Source organism: Entelurus aequoreus, linkage group LG07, assembly GCF_033978785.1.
Source record: "Entelurus aequoreus isolate RoL-2023_Sb linkage group LG07, RoL_Eaeq_v1.1, whole genome shotgun sequence".
NCBI lineage: Eukaryota > Metazoa > Chordata > Actinopteri > Syngnathiformes > Syngnathidae > Entelurus > Entelurus aequoreus.
Window position 1 is genome coordinate 75718531 of NC_084737.1, and position 27014 is coordinate 75745544.

General features: G+C 38.6%; 1 protein-coding gene across 3 annotated transcripts in view; it reads left to right on the top strand.

Annotated features, from left to right (window-relative positions):
- cep104 (centrosomal protein 104) overlaps positions 1 to 27014 on the top strand; it is a 93813-nt gene that overhangs the window by 18810 nt on the left and 47989 nt on the right. For all 3 annotated transcript variants that reach the window (XM_062054500.1, XM_062054499.1, XM_062054498.1), the window contains exons 6-11: positions 1900 to 1976; positions 5560 to 5728; positions 11555 to 11710; positions 11792 to 12010; positions 16676 to 16840; positions 16943 to 17110. In XM_062054500.1, coding sequence (XP_061910484.1) covers positions 1900 to 1976; positions 5560 to 5728; positions 11555 to 11710; positions 11792 to 12010; positions 16676 to 16840; positions 16943 to 17110 — 954 coding nt within the window. The remainder of the gene's footprint in view (positions 1 to 1899; positions 1977 to 5559; positions 5729 to 11554; positions 11711 to 11791; positions 12011 to 16675; positions 16841 to 16942; positions 17111 to 27014) is intronic.

A 27014-nucleotide genomic window follows, 5' to 3' on the forward strand; every position in this document is an offset into this window, starting at 1 on the left:
AGGTGTCCAAACTTTTTGCATCGAGGACCGTATACCGAAAAATGAAAGCATACGTTTACTTTGATACATTTTGTACATTGAAAATGCTCAAATCAATCCAATGTAATGTAAGCTATTAGGACAAAACACTCACGTCTTAGCTTTGGAGTAAACAGCGACGAAGCAAATTAGGGTTATATCTAGGGCTGCAACTAACGATTAATTTGATAATCGATTAATCTGCCGATTATTATTTCGATTAATCGATTAATAATCGGATAAAAGAGACAAACTACATTTCTATCTTTTCCAGTAATTTATTGAAAAAAACAGCATACTGGCACCATACTTATTTTGATTATTGTTCGTCAGCTGTTTGTACATGTTGCAGTTTATAAATAAAGGTTAATTAAAAAAAAATAATAATAATTTTTTTTAAATAATATTAAAAACGTGCCTCTGCGCATAGCATAGATCCAAAGAATCGATGACTAAATTAATCGCCAACTATTTTTATAATCGATTTTAATCGATTTAATCGATTAGTTGTTGCAGCCCTAGTTATATCTAATAACAGTGTTTCCCACACATTCATTTATTTGTGGCGGCCCGCCACGAAAGAATTACGTCCGCCACAAATAAAAAATAAAAATAAATTTATTTATTTATTTATTTATTTATTTATTTATTTGTCCTGTCCAGCTTCTCAGGCAAATCATACAGTTGATGTAGATGCCCATATAGGCTGTTCAGATTTACTTTACAAAAGAGAATTGTAGGATACTTCTCTTGTTGCCTTATTTGTATTTGACCACTACTGTTTTCTGTTTATTTGTTACTGACTGTGGCAGGACACCTCTGCCTCTGTTTCACTTTATGTTGCTGGTAAATAATATGGTTGTAGTAGTAGGCTAAAGTAAAATTATTTAGTATGCACTAATTAAAGGGGCAGAGCTTTAAGAGACATTTTAGCTTTTATATTTTATAAGATATCTTTTTTGTAAGAACCACAATTAATAAATATATTTCAGTGAATAACTTATTGTTCAAATCTGTATATAAATATGTACATAAAGTGTTGTAATTATATTGTAAAATGGATGAATGGATGGACGTTTAAAACAAAACTGTTATTATTAATTAGTAAGTATACATTTTTTTAGCCTTTTTAGAGAAAACCATATCATTGTAGTAAATTATGCAAATTACTCGATGATGTCATGTTGACCACGCCCATAGCCACGCCCCCACCGCCACAAGTATCTTGGCAGTTTATGGGAAACACTGAATAATATATGTCATTAATAATGAATTAATTTTATTTTTTATAATGTACAGAGGGCCAATAAAAAACAAGCTGTGGGACAAAAATGACCCTGGGGCCACACTTTGGACAGCCCATGTTATATACTGTATTTAAAAAATGTCATGCAGTGCATATTTTTTTTCTATCAAAGTGGAAAGAAAGAGTACATTTGGTAAGAAAGATTTATTGACTAACAGTATTTCCAGGCTTTCGTGGGCCACATAAAAATGATGATGACCCATGATTTAGCGTATCAAACATAAGCGTTTTTTGGGGGGGAGGGCATTTTATGGGTGCGCCCATTACTCGCTTTTTTTTGCCATTTTCGGGGGGTCTTGGAACATAACCCCAGCAAATAGCACAGACCTACTGTATTCCTAATGATGCTCAAGTGGTAATATATTAAGTTAGGCGCAGAACTATTTGGACACTATCAGAGGTTCTGTGATTTGATGTGTTTTGACTGGTATAATCTTCATAAAAAGGCAATTTTAGGACCACCTTTAAGGCCGTATCAAAAGACTATGATGCGTGGAAGTGTAGCGCGGTACAACAAGAGTACATCCTGTATGTGTGTCTGTCTGTGTGTGATTTGTCCATCTGTTTACCCCCAGCCAAGCAGAGTGCAGCTGATCGAACACTACCTCAACAGCACTCAGCTGGAAGCCGCCTCGGACGCGACCCTCGCGGGGTGAGACTCGGCCATTGAACCCCGGTGTCTTCGTCCCGTGACGATAACACTGTGCAACAAAGCCATTTAGTCTGGAAGCCAACCAATAAAGCATTCAAGGTCACTTGCATTGGAAGCAGGTGGTGGCCTGAGCAAAACACATTTGGAAATGCATAAAACATATATATATATGCGCAAATTAGGGGTTGGTCAGTGTTGTTTTCTGCTCTTTCTGCAAAAGGGCCATTTGAACGATCTTGTAACCGTAATATGTCTCCAAGAGCCTCTTTATCTCCACCAAACAATATCATCTCCCTCACTATTTTGCTCCAATTTCCACATTGACATGACCCGCCCCTAGCTAGATGAGCCCACCCACTTCACAGGGCTTCACTACACATCAGAAAATAAAGCCTGGAGCTCTGCCAACTGTTAGTCAGTCAGCTACACTGCAAAAACTGAAATAAGTAAGATTAAATATCTCAAATAAGGGTGATATTTGCTTATTTTCTGTCTGATAAGATAATTCTTCTCACTATGTATGTTAGAGTGTTTTACTTGTTTTAAGTGTTTTGGTCCTAAATGATCTCAGTAAGATATTACAGCTTGTTGCTGAGATTTTATGATCTATATTGAGTAAAACATGCTTGAAACTAGAATATCAACTGTTGCACAGCTGTGTCATCAACACTCACAAGTATAAAACTGCTTTTTTAAAGTAATAATTTCTTACTTCAAGCATGAAAAAAAAAAATCCTGATTTTGACACAAATGTGTCTCATAATTAAAACAGATGACAGCCAAATGGACTTTGCTGTTTATTTTCAATGGAACAATAGAAAATATGTACTCATTACTATATGAGTTGGCACAGTACAGTAAACTGACAGTTAATATTTAAAGATATGACATGTGACATTTCTAACAATTTTGAACAGAAATAGTTCATGCACATTCAGATAAATTCTTCAAAATTACAATAAAAAAAATTTTGGCCGGGGGCCGGGCTGTATATATGCGCACTAATTGACTGAAAGAGCACGCACTTGGCGAGATGATGTCATGTTATCGATGGAAAAATGCATTTTTAGACAATATGATTTGCCTGAGCGGCTAGGAGACCCCGAGAGTAACAAGCGGTTGCCTTGTTGCCTTTCCATTAAGAACAATAAATTAGTTTTTAGTATAAGTTTGCTGGTTTCAAGAAATGTCTCATTATGTCAAGATAATCAACATATTGAGCAAAAAGGTCTCTTTTTTTTCTTTTTCTTTCTACCAAGAAAAGTGCATTTGCTATTAGTGAGAATATACTTATTTTAAGGTATTTTGAGGTTAATTGAGGTTAGCTAATTTTACTTGTTTTGGAAAGTCTTGACAAGCCAAATTTTCTTGTTCTATTGGCAGATAATTTTGCTTAGTTCAAATAAAATACCCCTAAAAAAAAATGTTCTTGTTTTTGAACACTGACTTTTTGCAGTGTACAGATGTAAAAGTCACGTAATGTCACAGGAGTTCCTCGCCACATCGCACTTCATTTATATTGCGGTTTCACCACATTGCCCAATTTTTTTTTAAGCGTATTCTACAATATTTTTTGCTTTAAATGAGCCATTTTCTAATATAAACATGGCTAAATAAACTATAAATATCAATACAACAGTATTATTGGCCACTAGCTGAGACCAAACCTATCAGTATCATGGCCACTGATTGGCTCAGCTTTAGACAACATTACTACATTGGACTATTAGAGTGTAAAAGTGACTAATGGGTGTTATTTCATGTATCGGGGGCTCTCCTAATGTTGAAAAAGTTGTTTAGAGTATAGTAAACAGTTTTTTTGTGCTCTCGCTATGAAAATATTCTATTTATAATTAATGATTCCTACTTGGTGGAAATTAATTTGTCGCGGTCATGTCCGGAACAAGTTAACAGCGATAAGCGAGGGATTACTGTAAGTTATTGTATCTGTTGCTTTTTTACAATGTATATGTAGAGCACTGGTTCTTAACCTGCGTTCGACCGAACCCTAGGGGTTCGGTGAGTCGGCCTCAGGGGTTCGACGGAGCCTCCGCCGCGGAGGTCGAGACACACCCGAATCATCGTGTAAATAAAAACTTCTCTCTATCGGCGTATTATGGATACCCCCAAACAATGTTGCCTCTAATTTTCCATATGCCTGAGCAAACGCAAAAACCCCTTGAGCATTCAGTGGAGCACATGTGAGCGACGTCAGACGTGCACATGCACTGTGGCCACACCAGCAGCACACCAGTACCAAACCTGACTAAATAATTAAATGTTTTATTATCATAATCAAATGACAGCAGTCATTTCCATGGGATTATTTTCTAATATAAGTGTTTTGGCCCACTTACAAAGACAATAACAAAAAATATTGTTTTTCATGAGCTGTGTACTAGGTGGGGGGGTCCTACTTTGGAAATAATTTGTACCCCTTTCAGATATCGCATTTAGGTCCCACTAAAACATTCACATGTTGCACAATGAGATGTAAACATGGGATCATGTGTACATTCCTGTAACTTTCAGTTTGTAAAATATATCTTTATTAGTATTTCTTTAATATAATAACATCATTAAATTAAGAAAAAACATTACATTTTTCACTAAAGAAGGGTTCGGTGAATGCGCATATGAAACTGGTGGGGTTCGGTACATCCAACAAGGTTAAGAACCACTGATGTAGAGTTACAATGTATTATGTAAAAAGTGAATAAAGTGCACAAATTGCTTCTTGGAGACACACATTCTGTCCGGGACAGGGTTGGACAAACACAGCTGATTAGCATTAATGCTACAGCAGGGCTTACTAAAAAGCACTTTTAAAGTATACACTACCGTTCAAAAGTTTGGGGTCACCAAAACAATTTTGTGGAATAGCCTTCATTTCTAAGAACAAGAATAGACTGTCGAGTTTCAGATGAAAGTTCTCTTTTTCTGGCCATTTTGAGCGTTTAATTGACCCCACAAATGTGATGCTCCAGAAACTCAATCTGCTCAAAGGAAGGTCAGTTTTGTAGCTTCTGTAACGAGCTAAACTGTTTTCAGATGTGTGAACATGATTGCACAAGGGTTTTCTAATCATCAATTAGCCTTCTGAGCCAATGAGCAAACACATTGTACCATTAGAACACTGCAGTGATAGTTGCTGGAAATGGGCCTCTATACACCTATGTAGATATTGCACCAAAAACCAGACATTTGCAGCTAGAATAGTCATTTACTACATTAGCAATGTATAGAGTGTATTTCTTTAAAGTTAAGACTAGTTTAAAGTTATCTTCATTGAAAAGTACAGTGCTTTTCCTTCAAAAATAAGGACTTTTCAATGTGACCCCAAACTTTTGAACGGTAGTGTATATTCCAAGGCTACATTTCATACATTATTACAGGACCACTGAGACTTGTTTAAAATTGTTGAACACTAAGTGGCCTTTTGCGTTAATACCACATTATAGTTTTCGTATTAAACAGTTTTCACAAGGTAACAAATCAAAGAAACGTGTATTATGTCTGTTTTTGAAAGCCCCAGCCCCTTCTTGATACGACACTGAACACTTTGTCTTTTTGATGCCCCCAGAAAATGCGACGCCATGTCCCCCTTGGATGACCTGGCCTTCAACATGTACCAGGACCCGGAAGTGGCTCAAATCATCCGCCAGCTCGATCAAAAGAAGCAGGACATGGCGCGCCAGGAGCGATACGAGCAGGCCGAATATCTGAGGCAGGCCGTCGCCGATCTTCAAAAGGTTTGCGTGCAATGTTGGAATAATTCCAAGTACATGTGTGTGATATTCGGCTTAAAAGGTTATTTAAACCTTGTAATGTGAGAACATAATTGAACATCATCTACTTTAGTTCATGCCTATTTTAATTGTGGAGTTTTTTCCGTTCTTTTCACACATATACAATTCAAACTCACCCTACTTGTTAAACATTGCTCAGATTCCAGTTACTGACCCATTTGTATGCATTGTTACCATGCTCACCATGAATTCTTAATAAGCTCAACAGCTGCAGTGACTGGTCTCAGGCTGTCTCCTCACTACAGCCTCCTTACTTAAAAAAAAATATATATATAAACTTGCTGTAACCAGATAGCAGCCACACTTGCCTTGTCGGTAAGGCATACGCCTTTGTGGCCATAGTAACAGATGTTGCCATGGTAATCAGAATGTAAGGCTATGTTTGGGCTTTATGGCAAGCCACTTCAACAACCACACTGGATTTTGGAAGGTTCTTCAATGTGTTACAAAGCATAATTGAGGACTTGAATGATAGAAATCCCAGCTAAATGTTTCTCACTGAAAATAATTAAAATTGTGAATAAATTGCAATCCAAAACCTCAATTTATTGTAACTGATTTAGGAAACTGAAGACAAACACCATTTTACACACTATGCACCTGTTATCCTCACTTGCACAATTATCTAAAACCATTGAAAAAATATTTACCAACAGATTAGACACATTTATAATTAGAAGTGGAATACTAGCCGACGACTGTCAGGTTCAAACACGGATGACATCTATTAAACAGACAAGAAGCAAGGAATCATGCAGAGACAGAGTTATATTTTACTCATGAGGAGAGACGTATTGGGCTGTACACTCAATTACAGTTCCAACCTACGCTCTAAGGCAGTGGTCCCCAACCTTTTTGTAGCTGCGGACCGGTCAACGCTTGAAAATTTGTCCCACGGACCGGGGGGGGGGGGGGTATTATTATTATTATTATTTTATTTTTTTCATAAAGAAATGCAATCATGTGTGCTTACGGACTGTATCCCTGCAGACTGTATTGATCTACATTGATATAAAATGTATATATTGTGTTTTTTATGTTGATTTAATACCAAAAAATATATATATATTAAAAAAAAAAAAAAAAATATATATATATATATATATATATATATATATATATATATATATATATATATATATATATATATATTTAATTTTATTTTATTTTTCAACGGCCTGATTTAATACAAAAAAATAAAATAAAATATATACATACCTGTATATATATATTTTTTTTTTTAAAGTGTTTTTTATATATATATATATTTTCCAACGGCCTGATTTAATACAAAAAAATATATATATATATTTTTTAATTATTATTTTTTCTTTTCTTGTGCGGCCCGGTACCAATCGGTCCGGACCGGTACCGGGCCGCAGCCCGGTGGTTGGGGACCACTGCTCTAAGGCACAGCCCACATGATCCACTATTTATTCGGGAGGTCCCTGGTTACATCACTGAGGCTGCTTCTGAAGGAAGGGGGGTAATTTCAGCAGCCCCGGTTAGACACAATATATGATTATTCAGAAATGGAAATGTGCTGACACTCGTTACATCGCCCTGTCTCTGCTTTGTCTGCGTCAAGGTACTCGATGTTCGCCCTTGGCAGTCAGCAGGCCGGGTCTGGACACAAACACTGATACGAGACGACTCGCAATCCAAGATTGCAAGTAGTGCCTTTGCACAGATAGAAAAGTAAAACTTCAGCACAATTGATAATAACTATAGCAACGGCCTTTAAGCATAAGAGTTGTGTGATAACTTTTACATAATTATTCTAATTCCAATACCGATACAGAGCCAACATTTCAACATCGAAATAACAGGAAATTACTCATGCAATATAACGTAAACAGTATGTCGCTGCAGTAGACTTAACAAAAGCATGTGACACAATTAATCATAATATTTTAATCAGCAAATTAGAACGGAATGGCATCAGAGGGTTGGTCTTGAACTGGGTAAAAAGCTACTTAACCAATATGAAGCAATGCGTGAAGGTAGGAGAACACACGTCTACAATGCTAAATATATCTCGCTCTGTACTGGGAGTCTGGGACCAAAATTGTTCAGTCTTTATACAAACAACATTTGTAAAGTTACAAAGGACTTAAAGTTAGTACTATTTGCAGATGATACGACTGCATTTCGTTCAGGAGAGTACACACAGAAGCTAACTGCAAATAATAAGAGAAGAAATTAATAACTGTTTTGACAAAAGCAGACTATACTTAAAGGCCTACTGAAAGCCACTACTACCGACCACGCAGTCTGATAGTTTATATATCAATGATGAAATTTTAACATTGCAACACATGCCAATACGGCCGGGTTAACTTATAAAGTGCAATTTTAAATTTCCCGCTAAACTTCCGGTTGAAAACGTCTATGTATGATGACGTATGCGCGTGACGTCAATCGTTGAAACGGAAGTATTGGGACACATTGTATCCAATACAAAAAGCTCTGTTTTCATCTTAAAATTCCACAGTATTCTGGACATCTGTGTTGGTGAATCTTTTGCAATTTGTTTAATGAACAATGGAGACTGCAAAGAAGAAAGCTGTAGGTGGGATCGGTGTATTAGCGACTGGCTACAGCAACACAACCAGGAGGACTTTGACTTGGAGCGCAGACGCGCTATCCGACGCTAGCCGCCGACCGCATCTATGATCGGGTGAAGTCCTTCGTCGCTCCGTCGATCGCTGGAACGCAGGTGAGCACGGGTGTTGATGAGCAGATGAGGGCTGGCTGGCGTAGGTGGATAGCTAATGTTTTTAGCATAGCTCTGTGAGGTCCCGTAGCTAAGTTAGCTTCAATGGCGTCGTTACCAACAGCATTGTTAAGCTTCGCCAGGCTGGAAAGTATTAACCGTGTAGTTACATGTCCATGGTTTAATAGTATTGTTGATCTTCTGTCTATCCTTCCAGTCAGGGGTTTATTTCTTTTGTTTCTATCTGCAGTTAAGCCCGATGCTATCACGTTAGCTCCGTAGCTAAAGTGCTTCGCCGATGTATTGTCGTGGAGATAAAAGTCACTGTGAATGTCCATTTCGCGTTCTCGACTCTCATTTTCAAGAGGATATAGTATCCGAGGTGGTTTAAAATACAAATCCGTGATCCACAATAGAAAAAGGAGAGAGTGTGGAATCCAATGAGCCAGCTTGTACCTAAGTTACGGTCAGAGCGAAAAAAGATGCGTCCTGCACTGCACTCTAGTCCTTCACTCTTACGTTCCTCATCCACAAATCTTTCATCCTGGCTCAAATTAATAGGGTAATCGTCGCTTTCTCGGTCCGAATCGCTCTCGCTGCTGGTGTAAACAATGGGGAAATGTGAGGAGCCTTTCAACCTGCGACGTCACGCTACTTCCGGTACAGGCAAGGCTTTTTTTATCAGCGACCAAAAGTTGCGAACTTTATCGTCGATGTTCTCTACTAAATCCTTCCAGCAAAAATATGGCAATATCACGAAATGATCAAGTATGACACATAGAATGGATCTGCTATCCCCGTTTAAATTTTTAAAAATCATTTCAGTAGGCCTTTAAACTCAGTAAAGCTTAAATACTGCTATTTGGTAACCGTAGGAGAGACACTCAAACACAAATACAAATACATGGTAAATATTACCAGGGTAATAATGAATCAAGCAAAATATGTTTTGGACCAAAAGTGGTAAAGAAAATTAAATAAGCTCTGCTTCTTCCTGCGCCTTGTGGACATGCTGTAATGAGAATCTAGAAATATGTGGTGTGCCATATAGGGTTGTATGGTATACCGGAATTGGTATAGTACCTTGATACTAATGAACCATATTCGGTACTATACCGCCTCTAAAAAGTACCGGTTCATCCCCATGCTCCACCGTCATCTTCACGTTGTGTCATTGCTGGTTTACGAGCAGACGAGCATGTTTGGCAGCGCACTATCACGGAGTACTTACAAGCAGACACTGTGTGGAAGGAAAAGGGAGCACTTACGCATTTTGGCTTGAAAACTAACAATAAAGATTAAGCCAGAACACTGAAACGCTCTCAGGAAAAGGTGCTTTAAAACATCGCTAGCTTGCTAGCGGCAAACGTCCATTCGCAGTCGGCAGTGTTTTAGCTACTTCTAAATCACTAATCACCGCCTCCACGGCGACAAATAAAGTACGTTTCTTACAAGTATCATCCCTGCAGGATGAGGAATAGCTAAACATGCTTCACTACACACCGTAGCTCACCGGCGTGGTGGATCTACACCTGACATCCACTGTAATGATACCAAGTACAGGAGTGTATCTAGTCGATACTACTATCATTACATAGATGTTTATAAACTCAGGAAATATGTCCCTGGACACATGAGCACTTTGAATATGACCAATGTATGATCCTGTAACTACTTGGTATCGGATTAATACCCAAATTTGTGGTATCATCCAAAACTAATGTAAAGCATCCAAACAACAGAAGAATAAGTGATTATTACATTTTAACAGAAGTGTAGATAGAACATGTTAAAAGAGAAAGTAAGCAGATATTAACAGTAAATGAACAAGTAGATTTTATTTATCCATTTTCTACCACTTGTCCTCAATAATATTGACAAAATAGTAGAATGATAAATGACACAATATGTTAGCAGCTAAAAAGGGAGCCTTTGTTTGTTTACTTACTACTAAAAGACAAGTTGTCTAGGATGTTCACTATTTTATTTAAGGACAAACTTGCAATAAGAAACATGTTTAATGTACTCTAAGATTTTTTGTTAAAATAAAGCCAATAGTGCAATTTTTTGTGGTCCCCTTTATTTATAAAAGTATCAAAAAGTATCGAAATACATTTTGGTACCAGTGCAACACTAGTACCATATTGTAACTGTATGCAGGTTCGAAATAAACTTATATCATAACCTTACTTTCCCTCCAGAAGAATGCATTAAAGGTAGTTTTAAGAATGTTTATCACATACACTACCGTTCAAAAGTTTGGGGTCACCCAAACAATTTTGTGGAATAGCCTTCATTTCTAACAACAAGAATAGACTGTCGAGTTTCAGATGAAAGTTCTCTTTTTCTGGCCATTTTGAGCGTTTAATTGACCCCACAAATGTGATGCTCCAGAAACTCAATCTGCTCAAAGGAAGGTCAGTTTTGTAGCTTCTGTAACGAGCTAAACTGTTTTCAGATGTGTGAACATGATTGCACAAGGGTTTTCTAATCATCAATTAGCCTTCTGAGCCAATGAGCAAACACATTGTACCATTAGAACACTGGAGTGATAGTTGCTGGAAATGGGCCTCTATACACCTATGTAGATATTGCACCAAAAACCAGACATTTGCAGCTAGAATAGTCATTTACCACATTAGCAATGTATAGAGTGTATTTCTTTCAAGTTAAGACTAGTTTCAAGTTATCTTCATTGAAAAGTACAGTGCTTTTCCTGCAAAAATAAGGACATTTCAATGTGACCCCAAACTTTTGAACGGTAGTGTATGTTTTACAACTTGGACCAAGGTATAATTTGATAGTGTGGTGGTTCACATTTATTGTACCAGTAGTCGGCTTGTGATCACTTCAGCTTTTAACAATCCCCCTGTGATTGACTGGCAGCCAGTACAGTTTCTCGTCCACCTCTCCCCCAAAGTCAGCTAGGATAGGCTCCTTCCATGACCCTGAACATGATAAATGAGTGTTGGATGGATGGCTGCTATACTTCATCCCAGTGGAATGCATCATGAAACTGCATTACTGACCTGATCTATCTGCCTTCTGGATAGGCCGGAGAGCATTTGGCAAGATTTGATATCGAGAGGCAATCTGCGGCGGAAAAGGAGGACTATGACCTCGCCAAGAAAAAGAAGGATGAGATGGATGCGTACCGGAAGAATCTCTACCAACAGCTGAAGGACCACGACCTGCTGGATATGAAAATGGTCAATCACCAAGCACTTGTGGTTATTTATTGGTCGAAAGACTTGTAAAAGCTTACTTTGGCTCGTTTATCTCCTCACTAGATCACGAATGCAGCGCAATCGCAGCTATTCCAGGAGGTTCCCTCACCTGTCCGTTTTTCAGACTGCCGCTCGCTCCCTACAAAAGCCTTTGGAAAGGGAAAAGCTTTTTCAAGAACTTCAGAGAGCTGTCTGTCAGACTCCGACACGGTTGCATCTGAGCAAAGCAATCCACCCACACCTTGCGCTTCATCATCCTCAGCTACTCTACCAAAATTCGATGTAAGTACCTCTTTTCTTAACCTTTTGTGACCATTGATAACCAGAGGTGAAACTCAAAAAATTTGAATTTTGTGCAAAAGTCCATTCATTTTAGCAACTCAACTTCAAATGTTAAAGGCCTACTGAAAGCCACTACTACCGACCACGCAGTCTGATAGTTTATATATCAATGATGAAATCTTAACATTGCAACACATGCCAATACGGCCGGGTTAACTTATAAAGTGCAATTTTAAATTTCCCGGGAAACTTCCGGTTGAAAACGTCTATGTATGATGACGTTTGCGCGTGACGTCAATGGTTGATGCGGAAGTATTGGGACACATTGTATCCCAATACGAACAGCTCTGTTTTCATCGCAAAATTCCACAGTATTCTGGACATCTGTGTTGGTGAATCTTTTGCAATTTGTTTAATGAACAATGGCGACTGCAAAGAAGAAAGCTGTAGGTGGGATCGGTGTATTAGCGGCTGGCTGCAGCAACACAACCAGGAGGACTTTGAGTTGGATAGCAGACGCGCTATCCGACGCTAGCCGCCGACCGCATCGATGATCGGGTGAAGTCCTTCGTCGCGCCGTCGATCGCTAGAACGCAGGTGAGCACGGGTGTTGATGAGCAGATGAGGGCTGGCGTAGGTGGATAGCTAATGTTTTTAGCATAGCTCTGTGAGGTCCCGTAGCTAAGTTAGCTTCAATGGCGTCGTTAGCAACAGCATTGTTAAGCTTCGCCAGGCTGGAAAGCATTAACCGTGTATTTACAGGTCCATGGTTTAATAGTATTGTTGATTTTCTGTCTATCCTTCCAGTCAGGGGTTTATTTCTTTTGTTTCTATCTGCATTTAAGCACGATGCTATCACGTTAGCTCCGTAGCTGAAGTGCTTCGCGGATGTATTGTCGTGGAGATAAAAGTCACTGTGAATGTCCATTTCGCGTTCTCGACTCTCATTTTCAAGAGGATATAGTATCCGAGGTGGTTTTAAAATACAAATCCGTGATCCACAATAGAAAAAGGAGAAAGTGTGGAATCCAATGAGACTTTGTACCTAAGTTACGGTCAGAGCGAAAAAATAAAGTCCTGCACTGCACTCTAGTCCTTCACTCTCACGTTCCTCATCCACTAATCTTTCATCCTCGCTCAAATTAATGGGGTAATCGTCACTTTCTCGGTCCGAATCGCTCTGGCTGCTGGTGTAAACAATGGGGAGATAGGAGCCTTTCAACCTGCGACGTCACGCTACTTCCGGTACAGGCAAGGCTTTTTTTTATCAGCGACCAAAAGTTGCGAACTTTATCGTCGATGTTCTCTACTAAATCCTTTCAGAAAAAATATGGCAATATCGCGAAATGATCAAGTATGACACATAGAATGGATCTGCTATCCCCGTTTAAATGAGAACATTTCATTTCAGTAGGCCTTTAAACTAATATGTGCTAGAAACTCGTGCAAAGTGAGATATGTCACGCTTTTTGAAAACCCTACATTTTCTGAGATTTTCCGTTTGAGGTTTGCATAGGCTGTAAGTCATAAGTGAAGTGAATTATATTTATATAGCGCTTTTCTCTAGTGACTCAAAACGCTTTACCTAGTGAAACCCAATATCTAAGTTACATTTAAACCAGTGTGGGTGGCACTGGGAGCAGGTGGGTAAAGTGTCTTGCCCAAGGACACAACGGCAGTGACTAGGATGGCGGAAGCGGGGATCGAACCTGGAACCCTTAAGTTGCTGGCACGGCCACTCTACCAACTTAGACTTACACAAGCTTTAATGATCCACAAGGGAAATTGTTCAACTCAGTAGCTCAGTTATAATGGATGGAAAGGATGAGGATGGAAAGGATAATGCAGGTATAAAGTAGACTAAAAATGTACCATAGTAGCAATATAAAATATAACATATATGTAATATTTACATGTTATATATACAGTATATAATATATACTGATATATTATTCTATTATATTACAATGTTACAGTTTTTAGTGTAAATTCTGCTCTTCTTTATTATTGAAGTTGCATTAGCCATATTGTACTGAGCAGCCAGGACAGAGACACATGCATTGCTTTCCCACATCACAGTACGCTCTATTTCCAGCTCTATGGTCATAATCACTTGTTCACTCGTTGTTATCGGTGGTAAACGTTTTTGATGACATCACAAAATCACAGAAAAAGCTAACTTGTGAAATTGCTATTGCTTTATTACTCACTGAGCTAAAGTCTTGTAAGATTTGTTGAGGATTCACATAACGCCATGCCTGAAAACTATTCAAATTCTACAGAATTTTAGTTGCCACAACACCTGTAGGGAAATGCCCAAGTCTGTGTTGTTGATACAGGAGGGCCGCAAGAAGATTATTTTTATCCCTTTACCCGCCGCCTCCTCAGCCCAGATCCACAGCAGGTTTAGGTTTCTCTATTTAATTAAAAGCATGCAACAGGTCACTGACTCCATAGGCCGCCAGCGTGGCTCCAAGTCCGAGCTTTGAACCACTAACGAGGCAGACGGCTGCCAGTTGGCACCGGGAGGCAAAGCTGAGCAGGCTTGACTGGATGGTACTAGAGTTTGTTTAATGGCAGGTCAAGCATTCTTGTTAATGTCCCTTGATCATTTTGTTTTAAGAGTCATTAAGTTATGTTAATTCCGCTATCTTACCTTTAAAAAAAAAAAATGTTTTCCCCATCAAATAACATTGTGACAACCGTCCCTATAATGGGTTTGGTTTTTTATTAGTCACAAAGTGCCAAGAGCATATTTGATAATGCATTAACAGTTGTAAAATGGGAGCTCCAATTTAATGTAGTTATGGTTATTTTGATGATGAGCAAACTTCACTCTGGAGTAAAAAGTGTGACAACCAACAACATTCGCCACTCATAAGCATGGATTTCATATTTACTAATAGATTTATTTGAATTATTTTTACAGTTTGGAGTAATTCCATATCTGAAAAACAATATTTTTTTGCACAAGTTTGTCTATTTTGGATTTTTCCAAAACACACATTTATTGTGAATTGTGAATTATATTTATATAGCACTTTTCTCTAGTGACTCAAAGTGCTTTACATAGCGAAACCCAATATCTAAGTTACATTTAAACCAGTGTGGGTGGCACTGGGAGCAGGTGGGTAAAGTGTCTTGCCCAAGGACACAACGGCAGTGACTAGGATGGCGGAAGCGGGGATCGAACCTGGAACCCTCAAGTTGCTGGCACGGCCACTCTACCAACCGAGTTATGTTTAGACTTATGTTTAGACTTATGCTTGGATATAAACATAAATTTCCCTCAATATTTTCATAAGTGTTGCTGAAGGTTCTAGAACGTATTTTCACTTGATAAGGCCAAAGTCATTTCTCGACCAGTGATTGTGAATGGCTGCATCGGGTAGTTTCTCTAGTCTTAGGTAAAGTGCCGATTACTTCATGCGTGAATATTTTTCTTGGAAATTTTTAATTTTTTTAATGCAGGACCTTAGGGGCATTCCAATTTTCCCATTAGTTCATTGTAATCATTTATTTTTATATTTAAGGTACCGCATTTTTCGGAGTATAAGTCGCTCCGGAGTATAAGTCGCACCGGCCGAAAATGCATAATAAAGACGGAAAAAAACATAAGTCGCATTTTTTGGGGAAATTTATTTGATAAAAGCCAACACAAAGAATAGACATTTGAAAGGCAATTTAAAACAAATAAAGAATAGTGAACAACAGGCTGAATAAGTGTACGTTATATGAGGCATAAATAACCAACTGAGAACGTGCCTGGTATGTTAACGTAACATATTATGGTAAGAGTCATTCAAATAACTACCGTAATTTCTGGACTATAAGCCGCACCTGACTATAAGCCGCACCAGCTAAATTTAGGGGAAAATACAGATTGCTCCATATATAAGCCGCAGGGTTTTGATGTGTAATTACCGTAGTATATAGGGGTTCCTGCTACCACGGAGGGGATTGTCGGGACAGAGATGACTGTTTGGGAACGCAAAGCGTCCCATTTATTAACAATAAATCTTTCAATCATTCAATCAAACTTTCACATCTTTGACATGGCGAACAGCATTCGTGCAGAGTACAAATAATACAACGGTGCAAAGTAATACAAAGTGCTCGCCTGTACGTTATCAAAATAACCAGCCTACCGGTATATGAAAAGTCAGTCTTTAATCATTGTGTCATCGTCTTCCTCCTGCGTACTAAAACCACCGAAATCCTCTTCGTCGGTGTCGGAGAAGAACAGGCCGTAAATAAGCCGCACCCTTGTATAAGCCGCAGGGACCAGAACGAGGGGAAAAAGTAGCGGCTTATAGTCCGGAAATTACGGTATAACATATAGAACATGCTATACGTTTACCAAACAATCTGTCACTCCTAAACGCTAAATCCCATGAAATCTTATACGTTTAGTCTCTTACGTGAATGAGCTAAATAATATTATTTGATGTTTTACGGTAATGTGTTAATAATTTCACACTTAAGTCGCTCCTGAGTATAAGTCGCATCCCCGGCCAAACTACGAAAAAAACAGCGACTTATAGTCCAAAAAATACGGTGTACAAAATACAATAATATAAAGAGCACAAAAGCAAATTTACTCTTATTAAAGTCTGTCTGAACAGATTCCTGTATTGTTCGGTTACAAGTCTGCCTTACGACCAGATGCTGCTGCCAGCCCCTCAGCCAGTGACGGCTATCCAGAGCTCTACAATAGATGACACCCTAAGTACTGCACTTAGCCCTGAGATGGGTGGAGAACCGGAGGCCCTATCGGAGAACGCTAAGAGAGAGGCTGGCCTTTCAATGGACGTCTTTGGAGAGAAAGTGGTAATCACTTTTTTTGCGACAGTTGCATTGTTCAATATACTGTACAAATTGGTTTCTGTACCAATACTGTAACCTTTGTTTTGCTGGACTCCTCCAATCCAGGTTGCAGGTGCATATTCTAAAAACTGGTTGAACAGAAAAGATGCACTCGAGAATGTGCATAAGAAGCTTTTGGAGATATCTTCCAAGACTCCCAAAGAGGAGCTGAGAGCCACCATAAGAGCTGCAGTTTTCCTGGTCAAGAGGGCTCTCCGTGACAAAGTTTTAGCTGTGAGTCACTGATTTTTGTACAGTGGTACCTGAATTTAAAGGGGAACTGCAGTTTTTTTTATAGAAATTTTCCTATCATTCACAATCCTTATGTAAGACTAGAACACACATTTTTTTCTTTTTTTTTAATCATTCTAAATAATAAATAAATGCGATCAAAAGTCTGCTTACAATGAAGCCTAGGGGGTTCCCTCTATTCTGCCTACAAAGCCCTTAAAACACATCCAAACACCTATATTAGGGTTTTATATACATGCTGTAAGTATATATGTAATGTAGTAACAGGCACATTTATAATACCATTTAATATTTACGTATTTTGCTCATTTTAAGCATACACGGCGTATTAATTTCAAAAAGGCATCACAACGTTGGCTTTTTTTTTTCAGTCAAAGTCAATCAATCAAAGTGTACTTATATAGCCCTAAATCACGAGTGTCTCAAAGGGCTGCACAAACCACGACGACATCCTCGGCTCAGATTCCACATCAGGGCAAGAAAAAACTCAACCCAATGACAAACCAGCTACATTATTACTCACTGCAGACTTCATGGGAGCCAACAAACAAAAAAAACCATCTCTTACTGTACAATGTCTACTATCATTAGGATGTCGACTGAAAGAATCTTGTTATACCGTATTTCCTTGAATAGCCGCAGGGGCGCTAATTAATTTAAAACCTCTTCTCACTCCTGCGTTTACCAAAAGCATGCGGGATTGGCAAGCATGCGTTAATTATTTTAAAACCTCTTCTCACTCCGGCGCTTACCTTATCATGAAAAGCACATTTAATAAAAAAAACGTTATGGTCTTACCTTTAGGTATAAATGAGTCCATGCGCAGCTCCTATAGAAGTCTTCCTTATCTTTCTTCAGTTTTAAAAGTCTCTCTGTCTCGATGGAGATCTTCCTTTAAGTATTACCTCTTGCTTCGATTGAAAGTCCAGTTTAGAAAACGGTTTTATTTTAGATATGTAATCCTCCATGGTAAAAGTGCAAGCAAACAATGGCTCCTCACGCTTGCTGCCTGTTGTCTTCTTCTGCAGCACCGGTCTTCTGCAGTACCGGCAGTCGCAAGAAGGATCACTAGCGCCCTCTACCACCAGGAGGAGAAAGTCATTTAATGACTCATATTTGACCCGGCGGAAGTGCCAAGCATGCGCTAATTATTTTGCGAAACGAGTTTGACCCGGCTGTAATTCTAGGCAGGCGAATACTATATTCCCGGCGGCAATCCAAGGAAATACGGTAGTCTAGTTTAGATGAAGAATGACTCATAATCCTCGCAAAGAAAAGGGGGGTGGAACCAAGCGTCTTTTTGTGTCAAACTCGCCATATCTGGGTCTAAATTGGCTGTCAAAGGGTATCAACTTGTTGTAATACGTCCTCGTCCTTGGTGAGAGGCATGATTTATGATCAAGACTAAAGTTTGAAGCAACTCATCAGTCGATCATGTCAACATAGGCACACAAGCTGGTGATCGCGGTGCTGCTATAAATAGTTTGTCTGTGTTAGCGCTTATAATAACAATATCACTAATACTTGGCTAATATTCAAGTCACGAAATGTAAATGGAGTATTGTTGGCAGTTTTTGGATGGTTATTTATTGGGTATTAATAGGTGGAATAAAGGAACTCCTATTGGCTCCGCTGTAAGCAGACTTTTATTTACGAGTTACATTTCCACGTCAACGTAGGGCTGGGCGATATGGCCTTTTATTAATATCTCGATATTTTAGGTCATGTCACGATACACGATATACATCTCCATATTTTGCCTTAGCCTTGAATGAACACTTGATGCATATAATCACAGCAGTATGAGGATTCTATGTGTCTACAGTAAAACATTCTTGTTCATACTTCATTAATATATGCTTATTTTAAACTTTCATGCAGAGAGGGAAATCACAACGAAGTCAATTTACCAAAAGTGTATTTATTAAACAGTTATTAAGCAGTGGCACAAACATTCATGTCATTTCCAAAACAGAAAGTGCAAGATTGTCAGAGACATTTTAAAACAAGCTATTAGTGCACTTTTGTGCATGATGTCACTAAAATGACTTATCAAAACAACACTAAATTAAAATGCACTTTTTGTACAGAACACCATTACAATAGTTTAAAACAAATAAAGTGCACTTTTGTGCATGATGTCACACAAGATATTTCAATAACTGTCAAATAAAAATGAGCTGCATAAAAGCAAATCAAATAGTGTATGGCCTTCGCTATGTGGTAGGTTCCTGCGGACGTTATCTCCTGTTGTTGACTATTTTTTTCATACGGTATTGATCTGGAAATAGTTGCTTCGGCATTTTGTGGGTGTGGCACCGAACGGAGATGTTGAGATGCGGAGTTTCAAGCACTCTTCATTCTCTAGCGCAGGGGTCACCAACCTTTTTGAAACCAAGAGCTACTTCTTGGGTACTGATTAATGCGAAGGGCTACCAGTTTGATACACACTTAAATAAATTGCCAGAAATAGCCAATTTGCTCAATTTACCTTTAACTCTATGTTATTATTAATAATTAATGATATTTACTCTTAATTGAACGGTTTAAAAGAGGAGAAAACACGAAAAAAAATGACAATTAAATTTTGAAACATAGTTTATCTTCAATTTCGACTCTTTAAAATTCAAAATTCAACCGAAAAAAAGAAAAGAAAAACGAGCTAATTCGAATCTTTTTGAAAAAAATTAAAAAAGAATTTATGGAACATCATTAGTAATTTTTCCTGATTAAGATTAATTTTAGAATTTTGATGACATGTTCTAAATAGGTTAAAATCCAATCTGCACTTTGTTAGAATATATAACAAATTGGACCAAGCTATATTTCTAACAAAGACAAATCGTTATTTCTTCTAGATTTTCCAGAACAAAAATTTTAAAAGAAATTCAAAAGACTTTGAAATAAGATTTACATTTGATTCTACAGATTTTCTAGATTTGCCAGAATATTTTTTTTGCATTTTAATCATGATAAGTTTGAAGAAATATTTCACAAATATTCTTCGTCGAAAAAACAGAAGCTAAAATGAAGAATTAAATTAAAATGTATTTATTTTTCTTTACAATTAAAAATGTTTTTTACTTGAACGTTGATTTAAATTGTCAGGAAAGAAGAGGAAGGAATTTAAAAGGTATAAAGGTATTTGTGTTTAAAAATCCTAAAATCATTTTTAAGGTTGTATTTTTTCTCTAAAATTGTCTTTCTGAAAGTTATAAGAAGCAAAGTAAAAAAAAAAATGAATTTATTTAAACAAGTGAAGACCAAGTCTTTAAAATATTTTCTTGGATTTTCAAATTCTATTTGAGTTTTGTCTCTCTTAGAATTAAAAATGTCGAGCACAGCGAGACCAGCTTGCTAGTAAATAAATAACATTTAAAAAATAGAGGCAGCTCACTGGTAAGTGCTGCTATTTGAGCTATTTTTAGAACAGGCCAGCGGGCTACTCATCTGGTCCTTACGGGCTACTTGGTGCCCGCGGGCAATGCGTTGGTGACCCCTGCTCTAGCGGGTGACTTTTCAAATGATGCTACATTAGCAGTGCTGCTACTTTTTGTAGCAACGCTTTTGCCGCATACTCGTTCAACATCTTCCCGCTTGAAGCCAAACCGCCGCCAGACGATGGACCCCGTGCTGTTTTTCTTGGGAATTAATTCTTCCTTCATTTGTTACCAGATTCCCACCTTCTCTCTCTCGTATTACCACTCGCACCGCACCGTTAGCATCACAGCTAACGTTACCATGTCGCTACCTCTCTGCTCCGCGGGAGCGTGCGACGTTGCTCACGTGACGTATGTAAGAAGGTGCGCTTGTTTTAAGTCTCTGTGAGAAGGATTGACAAGAAAGAGTGAGAAGAGCCTGTAGTGTAATGCCCGCAGCTAAAAGCAACTGCGTGAGAACGTATACTCGAATATCACGATATAGTCATTTTCTATATCGCACAGAGACAAACCCGCGATATTTCGAGTATATCGATATATCGCCCAGCCCTACGTCAACGTCAGTCTTGATACATCTCATCTTTCCCGCCGTACGCTAGGTGTCCGTGCGTAAGCATGCTTGCTACATTAGGCCCCTGGTCTTACCTACTAACGTTGCTTATAGCTACAGATGGACATAACTTTGTTCTACAAGCATGGAAAGGAACAAAGTGAGCGTGTTGGACAGTGTTGAGAAGAAGAAGTGGATGATATTTGTTGAGCGTGTATACCGCTGAACCAATTTGAGCGTAGCACTGGTAGTCTGCACCATACTAAAGCAGAATGAGTCTAACTGCAGTCGAGAATGTTAAAATATCTAAACGGTTTGATTGATTGATTGAGACTTTTATTAGTAGATTGCACAGTAAAGTACATATTCCGTACAATTGACCACTAAATGGTAACACCCGAATAAGTTTTTCAACTTGTTTAAGTCGGGGTCCACGTTAATCAATTCACGGTGGACATTTATCCATGAAAATATGGTGAAGCAGCTGGAAGAAGTTACTATAGAATAGGGCTGGGCGATATATCGAGTTTGTAAGATTTATCGATATATTTTTAAACAAGATATGAATTACCGGTACGCTGTATCGATCCGTTGTGGTGCAGAAGGAGCTGAGCCGGAAGGCAAAGCTCTCAATTTACCGGTCAATCTACATTCCCATCCTCATCTATGGTCATGAGCTTTGGGTTATGACCGAAGCGGCCGAAATTAGTTTCCTCCGCCGGGTGGCGGTGCTCTCCCTTAGAGATAGGGTGAGAAGCTCTGCCATCAAAGTAAAGCCGCTGCTCCTCCACATGGAGAGGAGCCAGATGAGGTGGTTCGGGCATCTGGTCAGGATGCCACCCGAACGCCTCCCTAGGGAGGTGTTTAGGGCACGTCCGACCGGTAGGAGGCCACGGGGAAGACCCAGGACACGTTGGGAAGACTATGTCTCCCGGCTGGCCTGGGAACGCCTCGGGATCCCCCGGGAGGAGCTGGACGAAGTGGCTGGGGAGAGGGAAGTCTGGGTTTCCCTGCTTAGGCTGCTGCCCCCGCGACCCGACCTTGGATAAGCGGAAGAAGATTGATGGATGGATGGATGAATTAAGAAAATATCGATATAATTTATTTCACGTTAAAATGACCAAACGCTGCTTATTTGTTGTGTTCCTTGTTCTCTCTCCCCTGCTCCTCACTCCCTCTCATGGGCTACTAAACCCCTCCCCTTTCCCCTTCCAAGACGTGCTTGCACGTGTAAGAACATCCATGATTGGTTGGTTGTTTACTATGACGAGTCGCGATTGGTTGAGATTAGGCCAATCAGAGGCAAGATAGGGCGGGTCATCGAACCAGGAAGGGAAATCACAACAGACATCCCAAATGATGACGAGAGAGTCGTAGAAGAGAAAGGCGATTTATATATTAAAAAAACTAGTGGAAGATGGCAGAGGGATTCTCTTCTTTAGATTTTTCTTTTAGCGATGTAGACCACATCCAGGAAACCCACAAATCCAGGCGCATACATTTGCGTCTGGATAAAAAAAGTTAAAGTTCCAATGATTGTCACACACACACTAGTTGCGGTGAAATTACCCTCTGCATTTGACCCATCCCCATGTTCACCCCCTGGGAGGTGAGGGGAGCAGTGAGCAGCATCGGTGGCCGCGCCCGGGAATCATTTTGGTGATTTAACCCCCAATTCCAACCCTTGATGCTGAGTGCCAAGCAGGGAGGTAATGGGTCCCATTTGTATAGTCTTTGGTATGACTCGGCCGGGGTTTGAACTCTAACCACTAGGCCACTGAGCTGGTTGTTTACCATGTAAGCCCAAATCCAAACTGTTCTCGAGTTGCTAAGCCGAGAAATGCTGCCAAAAATTTATTATTTGCACAGTTATGTTATTTATTTTACGTAGAAAGAATATTTTTCAATTTTATTTATGTTATGTAATTCTGTGCTACTTAAACAGTTTATTTTCTGTGCTGGTAATACCCATCTTGACTAACTGGGTTAATAAAAGTGCCACTGACTGTTTACAGTACAGTTGTCATTCACTTCAATCAATCAATCAATGTTTATTTATATAGCCCTAAATCACAATTGTCTCAAAGGGCTGCACAAGCCACAACGACATCCTCGGTACAGAGCCCACATACGGGCAAGGAAAAACTCACCCCAGTGGGACGTCAATGGGAATGACTATGAGAAACCTTGGAGAGGACCGCATATGTGGATAACCCCCCCACCCCCCCTCTAGGGGAGACCGAAAGCAATGGATGTCGAGTGGGTCTGACTTCAATTTCTGTGAATCTTGCTCAAAAATGAATATCTTTATATGTATATTTTCACCGGAAAATACACTACCGTTCAAAAGTTTGGGGTCACCCAAACAATTTTGTGGAATAGCCTTCATTGCTAAGAACAAGAATAGACTGTCGAGTGTCAGATGAAAGTTCTCTTTTTCTGGCCATTTTGAGCGTTTAATTGACCCCACAAATGTGATGCTCCAGAAACTCAATCTGCTCAAAGGAAGGTCAGTTTTGTAGCTTCTGTAACGAGCTAAACTGTTTTCAGTTGTGTGAACATGATTGCACAAGGGTTTTCTAATCATCGATTAGCCTTCTGAGCCAATGAGCAAACACATTGTACCATTAGAACACTGGAGTGATAGTTGCTGGAAATGGGCCTCTATACACCTATGTAGATATTGCACCAAAAACCAGACATTTGCAGCTGGAATAGTCATTTACCACATTAGCAATGTATAGAGTGTATTTCTTTAAAGTTAAGACTAGTTTAAAGTTATCTTCATTGAAAAGTACAGTGCTTTTCCTTCAAAAATAAGGACATTTCAATGTGACCCCAAACTTATGAACGGTAGTGTATATCGAGATATATATTGAATATCGAGATATACTTTTTAGTCCATATCGCCCAGCCCTACCATAGAAGTCCACTCTCCAATGTTAATGTTGTACATTATTATTCATAAAACTACTGTAGTTGTTTGCACTACATTATGTTGTATTGTTTTAATGCAATATTAATGATCTAAAAGTTAGTTTTTCATCATAAAAAGGCATGTTATATGTGAAAATGTTTATGTGTTGGAAGGGTCAAGCGACAATTAAATACATTTTCATTTGTTTCAATGGGAGACGTTAATTGGAGTTAGAAGTGTTTTGAGTTAAGAGCGCCGTCACAGAACCAATTCAGCTCGTATGTCAGGGGTGTCCAAAGTGCGGCCCGGGGGCCATTTGCGGCCCGCAGCTAATAGTTTACTGGCCCGCCACACGTTCTGGAAATGCTATTGCAAAAATAAAAAAAAAACATCAAAAAAAGTGGAATGAGGTGAAATCTGACTAGAAAAAGTTGCAATGTTGACACAAAGCTGCCATGCAGGCTGTTTTTTTTCTTTTTTTTTCTTTTTTTGCCATTTCTTAGAAAAAAAGAATTCAATGTTATGATGAATTATTGACCTATTCAAGGCTCCAATTATTTCAAATATTTAACTTTAAAATGTTTTATGTGGAAAATATTGTGTGGTTGCCATACAAAAACATCAATGTTTTCTTTGACCATAGAGCATAAAACAAACAAAACAATAGTTCAAACGTAAAATCGACAGATATGTCTGAAGTTGATCTCGTAACTTAAGTGTTGAAAGTAAAAAAAACAACTAATAAAAATGTATCACTTTATGATACAAACCTTTTGGGTACCAAATATATTTAATGGGATTTTATTTGTCTTTTCACTGTGATTACTCAAAAATAATAATTAATGGTGTCCTGCATTATTGATCTTTTTAAGGCTCTAATTACTTCACATCAAACATTGCTTTTTGAATGTTTTGGACAGTGGGGGAAAGACTGCATATTTCAGTTTTATTATAAAAAACAAAGTTGTCTTTGACAGAAAAGGCATAAAACCTTTTTGTTTTTTTTAACTTTATTTCAACCTGAAGTTGATATACTGTAGAGATTTACTGTAAGCGTTAAAAAAAAAAAATAAATAAATATATATATATATATATATATATATATATATATATATATATATATATATATATATATATATATATATATATATATATATATATAATTCGACTTGTTTTTTTTTACATTTGTTTTTTTTACATTTTAATGACTTAGACCATTTATGGTCCCCGGGAGCCCTAAAGGTAAAAAAAAACAAAATCCATATATTTTGTTATGGTTTGAAAATGAAAAATATCAAAATGGCCCCCGCATGCTTTAATTTTTCCGTGTGCGGCCCTCAGTGGAAAAAGTTTGGACACCCCTGTCCAGTGTTGGGACTAACGCGTTACAAAGTAACGCGTTACTGTAACGCCGTTAGTTTCGGCGGTAACTAGTAATCTAACGCGTTATTTTTTTATATACAGTAACTCGGTTACCGTTACTGCATGATGCGTTACTGCGTTATTTTACGTTATTTGTATGTAGTATCGGCTAGAAACTGAAGATCTGAGTGTGTTTTATTGGAGCACTCCGGTGGAAAAGAAGAGGCGTGCTTTCCCCCACCCACAGAAAGCACGCCTGCCCGCAGGGGAGACGTTCCTCCAGAGCCGTACTTCGGGTCTAACAACCTTCACTTTACCCGGAAGAGGGTCTTTACAGCTGAGGGTGAATGACGAGCCCGGCAGTTTGTTGCAACTTTGTGACTTTATTGCACGCAGCCATCCACCAAGCTAGAGCACCTACACGCACTCACTGTCGCCTCTCCCTCACCTCTCTCGCCCACTCACTCACTGACGTCACTCACCTCTCATGCTGTCATATCTTAAAGGGCCACATACACACACACACACACACACACATACGCTACTCTCATAACAACTAACAAGACATCATGGCGAAGCCAGAAGTCAAGTTTTTTAACATGGAGACATTCTCAATACTTTTCATTTGTCGAGCACAAAGAAAATAACATTTTAGTTAAATGTAAGTTGTGTCTTGGATCAAAGATCCTATCTACTTAGAGTTAAAGTGCCATTATGTTGCAGCTATTTAAAATAGTTTTGTCAATTTTTTCTGGCCTGAAATAAATTGGCCCTTTGAAACGTATCTTTGTCTTTGTGTGTTGTATGTAGACCACATTGCTTGTGTGTTGTATGTAGACCACATTGTTTGTGTGTTGTATGTAGAGCACATTGTTTGTGTGTTGTATGTAGAGCACATTGCTTTCTGAGTTCAGTGATGCAAATGCATGTCAAGTTGATCAACAGATGGTATTATTCTCCAGTGCAATAACAGTACTGAAATGAAGGCTAAAAGGGCATTAATGGGAGCCTTAAAAAGGGGAAAAAAAGAAGTAACTAAATAGTTACTTTTCACAGTAACGCATTACTTTTTGGTGTAAGTAACTGAGTTAGTAACTGAGTTACTTTTGAAATAAAGTAACTAGTAATTGTAACTAGTTACTGGTTTTCAGTAACTAACCCAACCCTGCCCCTGTCGTATGTTGAAGTACTACTGTATTTGTATGTGAACCCGTCTACCAGTAAGGCTGCCCTGTTAAGCTGTTCTGGATACCTTTCAGCCGTCGTTGTCAAAGTATGCTCTCTGGAATCCCGTTACAAGCAAAACTCATGCTCCTGGTTTTGGATACATTAGCATGGAACAGTGTCCTCACTGTACCATATCTGACCCGGTTCCCTCTTCCAGAGTTTGCGTCGTCTCTTTAAAAAAACAACAACAAAAAACAACCTTGACACAGCTTTCCTTGTACCACTTCTCTCTGGCAATAACATACCCTAGTAGTAGTGCTGCAATATTTATTTTTTACATGAGCTGTGTATGTACAGTAAATACACAGAAATCTTCATTTAGGTGTTAACTGGTTATTTAATTATTCAGGTAAACCTTGTCTCTAGTGGTGTAAGGTTGTTTACCTGCAC